At 32.7% G+C, this 8,421-nt stretch overlaps 1 protein-coding gene across 1 annotated transcript; it reads left to right on the top strand.

Moving 5' to 3' along the window:
• The first annotated feature begins 442 nt into the window (after positions 1 to 442).
• Positions 443 to 1,408, top strand: LOC125218799 (abscisic acid receptor PYL4-like). Its single transcript, XM_048120572.2, has one exon. It carries the CDS (start codon positions 581 to 583, stop codon positions 1,208 to 1,210), a length of 630 nt encoding a protein of 209 aa, XP_047976529.1. The 5' UTR covers positions 443 to 580; the 3' UTR covers positions 1,211 to 1,408.
• The last annotated feature ends 7,013 nt before the right edge of the window (positions 1,409 to 8,421 follow it).

The raw sequence follows: 8,421 nt of genomic DNA, 5'->3' as shown, positions 1-8,421 counted from the left end.
TATACATTTCATAAAATGAAAACACTATTATCTTTATTTTATTCGTTTTCTACTCAATTCACAAAAAAGAAACCGTATAAAATTCTATGATAAGTAAGAAATGCTCCGCTTAAAGTGATATAAATGGAGTGGTTAGTTACTTCCTACTCCCTCAGTTCATGAAATAATGTCTCATTTTGCTATTTTAGATTTTCTGTGATTTAAAGTCTTATTTGTTTTTTTTCCATATTAAGTAATGGAACTCAGCTTTCACCAAATTATTATATTCATATTTTATTATAAAGCCAATGTATAAAGTAGAGTCCATTTTCTAGTAATTCATTTTCCGTGCTAAATCAAAATGAGACTATAAATGAACGACGGATAGAGTATTAAATAACTCCAAGCAACAATAAATCCCCGCTTTCACTCTCCACAACTCAATACATATATATACACTAAATTCCAACTCAATCCCACTAATCAAACCCACAGAAACACCCACCACATTTCTTTCCACACACAAAAAAACACACCCAAAACACCAGATTCATCATCATCAATCAAAAACCCTAAACCAAAACAAAAATCACAAAAAAAAATGCCTTCCGATCATCCGAATTCCTCCCTCCTCCTCCAACGCATCAACACCACCACCCCTTCCACCACCACATGTAAACAACAACAACAATCCTATTCCTACCGCCTCCCCACCGCGGCGAAGCACGTCCCCGACCACGTGGCGCGCTACCACACCCACGCGGTGGGGCCCAACCAGTGCTTCTCCGCGGTGAGCCAGCGCATCGCCGCCCCCGCCTCGACCGCGTGGTCGGTGCTGCGGCGCTTCGACAACCCGCAGGCCTACAAGCACTTCGTCAAGAGCTGCCACGTGGTCGTCGGGGACGGCGACGTCGGCACCCTCCGCGAGGTCCGCGTCGTCTCCGGGCTGCCCGCGGTCAGCAGCACGGAGCGGCTCGAGATCCTCGACGACGAGCGCCACGTCATCAGCTTCAGCGTCGTCGGCGGGGACCACCGCCTCGCCAATTACAGATCCGTCACCACCATCCACGCCGCCGCCGGGGGAGGAGGATCCGTGGTGGTGGAGTCGTACGTCGTCGACGTGCCTCAAGGTAACACTAAGGAGGAAACGTGCGTTTTTGTGGACACCATTGTTAGATGCAATCTGCAGTCGTTAGCTCAGATCGCTGAGAATATTGCCTCACCTAAATGAATTTTTTTTTAAAGAAAAAAAATAATGATGAGGAAGAAAAAAACAAAGTTCGATTGTGGATTCGTATTGTGAATTTCGGAGGTTTGTTTTTTTATTATACGGATCATGTGATATGGAATATTTCTGATTTCATGATCTTGTTTATTTCTCAAACTCAAGAAATTACATATGAATTAGAGTATTTAATTTGGTAAATTATATCGAATTCAAAATTGAATTATTTTTAGAAGGTCAGGGTATTAGTATTTGCTAGTAATTGCGGAGGGTCGTGTGAGGGGGTTATTTTTTTCTTTATCAATGTGTTTGAGTGTAATCAAATGAGTTTTGGAAAACATTGTATTCAGTTGCATTGCAAGTTGACGGTTTCGTTTAAAAAAATTTAGCTTTATTAAGCCATGAAGAATATAAGAGAGAAATTGGTGTTTTATATATTCCGAGTTCCAGATTCCCTAAAAATGAAAGGCCAACAAAAAGAAGGAAATAATTTGAAATTAACGATTTATGCGATTTACCCATGTATATGAGCCATCTTATGGATTTTTATCATAGATAAAAAAAATCTTGTTTCACCAATTTGATTAATATTTTATTTAATTTTTCGAAACTTAGATTTTTGCAACTTAATAGTGATTTTGGTAAAGCAACAAAAATAGAAAATTTGCAGTCTGAGGTATTGCATTGAGAGTTTTAGGGGACTGGATCTTGTATCGTGTAAGTTTATTATTCATTATAACAATTTAAATATTTATTTTAATAGTATTAGTATTTCTTCCGTACTTAAATCATTTTTACTTTATTTTATTAGCTATTTGCTGAGTACTTATCTTTTATCTCATCTAGTTTTATTTTGTTTTTATTTAATATATTTTATAAAACTTCTACATTTCCGTGTCTAAAAATTTTCTCCAAACTTAATAAGCACCGAAAGAGCATATATTAATTCAACGGAATCACACAACTACCCATCCTTGCAAGTTGGCCTTCAAGTGACACCAACTAGTTGTTAAAGAAAGAAAAGAGAAAACAGTAGTTGTACGTTATATAGCAACTTGCACAACTTGCCATATAAATTTATATTATCCTAAAATAGGATGCAAGTTGCTCTTACATATCTTGATTTGTAGTTTTGCGCTTTGCGACGAACCATGAAATTACTACTCCATTTGAATAAAGTGCAGAATTATTAGATGCTATACAAACAGTATTACAAAAGAGAAATGCCGAAAGCTTTGATATATTTGAGTTTTCCTGTAAAAGTTCTGGAATGACATGAGAATTAATGCACATTTGATAAAATAAGAGAGAGATAAAAAGAAAAAATAACTATAGAATTATTAATGGAGAATGAGCACACCTGATCAGAGAGAAGAAAGTTAAAAAAATAGAAGATGATTTTTTATGGAATATCCTAAAATAGAAAATGTCCTTATTTTTATGGGACGGATGAAGTACTTTAACAAAAATTATCGAGCATGCGGTTAGCTGTGCTTACACGCCTCAAAAAAATTATACTTCCTTCGTCCTACAAGAATGTGTACTTTTGATTTGATTGACACGGATTTTAATGTATAATTAATAAATAAGAAAGACTAGAAAGAAAAAATAATTAAAGTATTATTAGTGGAGAATACATCTCATCTCATTAGAAAGAAAAAGAGTTTCCAAATATAAAAAGTACGTATTCTTTTGGGACGAGCTAAAAAGGAAATAGTGTATATTCTTGTAGGACGAATGTATTTCTAGAAAGTAGTATATAAATTTTTTGAAACAAATCTCTGAAATTATGATTGTCAGTTTCATTAATAGTTCGTGATTATAGGTGAATTTGATGAGTGTGATAAAATATTTGACTAAAACAGTGAACATTCAAAATTGGACTAGGAGAAAATACTGTATAAAACTTAATGAAAGTTGAACACCTACATGAGTGTTGTGGTTATGCTAGCGTTACATTTGTAAATGACACATATTAAATTGTAACGTAATAGATTGTAAATGACATATGAATAAATAATCCGAATTAAATTGGAATTGATTAATTAGGGTTTGCAAGGGGCATTTAATAATCCCGTGCCGTCTTGTCTACCTTTGTTGCACTGTGTTCACGTTATCCGCATCCCGATCTTCGACCTTATCATTCTTTCTACAGTTACGACTTTTTCTTATTTTTGAATAGTAAATTCCTGCAACTTGCAACTTGCAACATGCAATATTTTGGTTTATGTAAAATAAATTGCTATAGACCTTTTATCTTATTTACACAATTTTGATTGGCTCTTGAAGGTGGCAAAGGGCAGTATGCATGATTCTTTTTAACGAAAATTTGGGACGAGACTATTAAAAATAATAAAATGCTAAGAGCAGACCGTTGGACGAGGCTAGGCATGCACAAACCGAACCGAACACCGCCGGTTCATAAACCGAAACCGGCGGCGGCAATTCGAACCGGTAGACGGTTCGACGATTCTAGCGGGCCGGTTCAGATTCAAAGAAATGTGAAACAGGAACCGCTAATTCCGAACTACTGGTTCAACGGTTAAATCGACAGTTTAATTAAAATTTTAAAAAAATAATTTTTTATTTATAAAAATTGGTTTTTGTATTTAAAAAACAATTTTTATAAATAAATGAATACACAAAATTCATAATAGCCCATATATATTTGATGAGCTTGTGAATTCTATGAAACAATTCTTGGTTATTTCTCTTTTTATAGAGACATCCTTGAATGTTTTATGTTTCATTCTCGATGTGGGACAAAATAGGTTGAAGTGTTTTCTTTTATAACATGTTTAGACTATTCATTCATCTTTTTTCAATGTGGGATACAAAACTTTCTTTTGTCTTCTACTTTTCTTCATTTTTTGTATAATATATATAAACAAAATTATTATTTGAATACATTCTTGATTGATAAAAATAAATAATTATTAAGAAATATGATTTGTATATAGAAAAATAATTATTTGTATAATAGTTATTGTTAGACTTATACAATTTGTATTGTAATTATTCTTTTAATGTGTATAATAGTATTTATTAGTTAACATATACATAAATTTAAACATAAGCAAATCGATAATGATAAAAAACTAATGAATAATAGTCCATGTAATAATATTTGTTGTTAATTGAGGCTTTAGGGTTTAGGGTACTAATATAGACAAAGAATGATGGGAGATCTATCATATATTTTCTTTTAATTGAGGCTTTAATTTGGAAGAAAATGTATTGAATTACTCTTGGATGTGTTACTCTTACTTTCAATGCGGGATAAAAGTTATTATTTATAACTATATATGATAGATCTTCCATCATTCTTTGTCTATATTAGTACTCTATCTTCTATTATTATAATTTAACAACAAATATTATTACATGAATTATTATTCAATAGTTTTTATCACTATCGATTTACTATTCAATAGTTCTTTATCATTATCGATTTGCTTATGTTTATAAATTTATATGTTAACTAATAAATACTATTATACACATTAAAAGAATAATTATTATGCAAATTGTATAAACCTAATGATAACTATTATACAAATAAATATTTTTCTATATACAAATTATATTTCTCAATAATTATTTATTTTTATCTGTCAAGAATAAATTCAAATAATTTTTGGTTTATATATATACTCCCTCCGTCCTGGCTAAGATGACACATTCCTTAGCCGGCACGAGATTTTAGGAGTTATGGTTAAAGTGTTTAATTGGAGAGAGAAAATGTGGTTATAAGTATTAAAATCGAGAGAGAAAGAAAGATGAATACTTTAATAGAAGTGAGAAAAAGTGGTGAGTGTATTAATTGGAGAAAGAAAGTTTTCAAAAAAAGAAAAATGTGTCATCTTAGTTGGGACAAACTAAAAAGGAAAAGGTGTTATCTTAAGCGGGGCGGAGGGAGTATATTATACAAAAAATGAAGAAAAGTAGAAGACAAAAGAAAGTTTTGTATCCCACATTGGAAAAAGATGAATGAATGTGATGCACTATTTTTTAGCACTAAATAAACCTGCAAGTATATAGAGTATATATAGTATAGCTAAAGGTCAGTACCGGATATCGAACACGGGGAAGGCAAACACAGAGTGTCTATCCTCTACTAGAACTCAATTACTATCTGGAAGAACAGAAGGTTTTGGAAACTTTTGAAAACTGAAACAATAAAAAGCAATTAACAACTAAATGCGAATAAAACATGGAGACAATCGATAGGGATAAGGAATCCCAGGGATGTGCGTTCACAGTTATGGTTATACAAATTCCAAACTACAATACCCTACCACAGTTATTACTTTGATAGGACGAGTCACCTAGCTTATGCTCATGCGATGCAAACGTTGATTACAAAATTAGGATTGTCAATCCTAACACGTAACTCCATAAAGCTCCTAAGACCCTTGAAAAGTCCCCACTCTCAATTAACAGTGTCGTTTTAAGGGAAGCTAACTGTAGCGTCTACTAAGTGGATCTAACTCGCTAGAACTCTCTCACAGTTATGAAGCTAGCTATATTAAATTATATACGATTGTGTCACTCAATCATGAAGCATCAAGATTAACTTAGGGAAGAAACAAAGTAAAAACAAAACGGATATTAAATAGAAAAAGAAATTGTATAACCAAAGTCGTTACTAACACTAGGCCTGCTTATTCGGCCGGTTTCGGTTCTAACCGGACCGGTTGACCGGTTAACCGGTTTTAAATTTTCATAAATCCTAGAACCGGAATCGGAACCGAACCGATCGGTTTCGGTTTGGAACCGGCCTGTTAAGAACCGGTTCCGAACCAGAACCGATGTGTAATTTTAATCCGAATTTATTTATAATTTAAAATAGTTCAATACTAAAAAAATAATAATTCCACATCTAGAAATATAATAAATACTCCCTAAAAATTCAAATAAATACACAAAAAATAAAAACAACAATACAATAATATTCATATATGGATAAGAGTAATGCCAAGTGTAGTAGGTCGGACTAGTTTATGTTAGCAATTTTTTAATACAAAAATAGGAGTTCTAAACTTTAGCAATTTCTTTTAAAAATGAGTTTTAAAATTGAATTCCATTTTCCCTTTTTTTTGGCTAAACATGTATACTATAGAATTTCCAATACTAATTGATCTTGTTGTGACTTTTTGGTTTATAACGGAACAGTTAATAAATTATTCACAAACAAGTTAAAATCGTATGTTAAATAAATTGTTACATAAATTTGTTATAAAGTTAAATTTCTATCATATGTAATGATTTTGTATTTGTATAAGTTCTTTTCACTGAGGTATAAATCCCTTCCCAAAATTCTAAGTTATGAATTTTTAGTATCTTGTTCACCTTACATCACTCTCCAGTTTCCACCCAAGTAATTTAATCAATCAATCAAACAACTCCAACTACTGAACACCCCTACAATTAATCGGAAAAATACGAAAGAACGGTTGATCGAGTTTTATGTTGAAATCACCTATTATTGATCGAGTTTATGTACTTGTCGAGATGATACTCTGATTATTCAAGTAATTTTCCAGTATTTCGAGCAAAGTTCAATTATCCCTTTGTTTTTCCCCTTCTTTCCCGCTTCTTCAATCCCACCCCAGTCGCGATCAACCGTTCTTTCTATCCTTAGAAAGGGCGGGCGTGACATTATCACTTATACCATTACCATTAGCAACTTGTACTATTATAATAATATGGACCACACTCTCCACTAAAATTCTTTCCACTACCCTTTTCTCTCTTACTTTTACCCTTATTTTTTAAAACCCATGCCGAATCCATTGTTCATATTCTTTGGGACTGAGGGAGTATTAAGTTTATAAAACAATATCATTGTTCCTATCTTATAATATCTTTTTTTCATCTTTAAATATAATACCATGCAATTAGGATATCGTTAAAATCCTTATAAATTGCCTTTAATTTGATACTCCCTCCCCCCATAAAAGATGTCTCACTTTCCTTTTTAGTTTATGAAAGTTCGACCTAAATCTCAGAGTTCACATGCAAATTAAAAGCAGGTAGGATTTACGAACTTGATCAAGTTAAACAGTCATGGGATCAAGAAGACTGCCTACTGGTCGTTGGATATACAAACAGAGAGACTAATGGCTTTCAAGACCTGAAGAAGTCGCACTGAATCCGACCTTGAGCTACGAGGAGAGACCGAATCTATTTTGGATCGAAAGATCCAGAAAGTAAGAAATAAATCTATAGTTTGCGTGAAAGTACTTTGGAGGAATCATGGGCACAAATAAGCCACGTGGGAGAACGAGGACAAGATGGAGGAATTGTACCCTGAACTCTTTACTTGAGGGTTGTAAATTTCGAGATGAAATTTTTGTTAAGATGGATAGGATGTAACGCCCCACTTTTTGAACCCTAATTTTCGAATCTTAAATTTTTTTGCATTTAATGCTTTTACTGTTGTGAAGTACGTGAGTTAAATATCGAGTGGAATTGTTATTTGATATTTTTGTGACCTAATTTGATTGGAAAATTTTTGTTTGTGCATTGACTGGGTCAATTCCGTTTACTAAGTGACGTGACATGTTGGACAATTGATACTTGAGAAATTAAATTATTATTCATATGACTGGTTTCATAGCCAAGGAGAAATAACTTTTTACGAATTTGGAGAAATAACTTTTTACGAATTTGAATTTGCAATGGCGATCTTACAATATAAAATTTAAATAATTTCTTTCCATAAGGAATATTTATTGGACTCAATTCCGTGTTGGATACATTAGATTAAATAAATAATACAAAATTCAATATTGTGGAAAATGAATTGTGGGCTGCACAATTTAAATAAAATACAAGGATTTGAATCCCAAATTTTATTAAATCCCTTTTCCTTGTCTTGGCCTCCAAGACTTTCCTTGGTTACAAATTTTTAAAAAAAATATATTCTGTAGAGATCTTCCGCGTCTCCCTTTACGCTTCTTTTTCTCTTCTCCCCTTTGATCTGCAAATGAAATCCCAATGAAATAAAATTAGTCAATCCCAATTAATTTGTGAAATCAATTTCACGCAATAACAGTATTTCAAGTTAAAAAAAAGGAGAAGAAGTTCTCAGTTTTCACGCGTTACTCCTCCACTCCTCAATCTGCTCCAAAATTAAACCTCTAATCAGCCTTTAATTTCATTTATCGGATGATCAAATTATACAATCTTTACTTATTTAATTTTATGTTTTG

Source organism: Salvia hispanica, chromosome 1, assembly GCF_029641045.1.
Source record: "Salvia hispanica isolate PSC_SH4W2 chromosome 1, Shi_PSC_v1, whole genome shotgun sequence".
In the NCBI taxonomy this organism is placed as follows: domain Eukaryota; kingdom Viridiplantae; phylum Streptophyta; class Magnoliopsida; order Lamiales; family Lamiaceae; genus Salvia; species Salvia hispanica.
The sequence above is the reverse complement of the archived record's forward strand: the minus strand, read 5'-3'. Positions and strand labels throughout refer to the sequence as shown.

What these genes read in the sequence shown, in the direction of transcription:
- LOC125218799 (XM_048120572.2), top strand. Translation starts at nt 581, where the DNA reads ATGCCTTCCGATCATCCGAATTCCTCCCTCCTCCTCCAACGCATCAAC.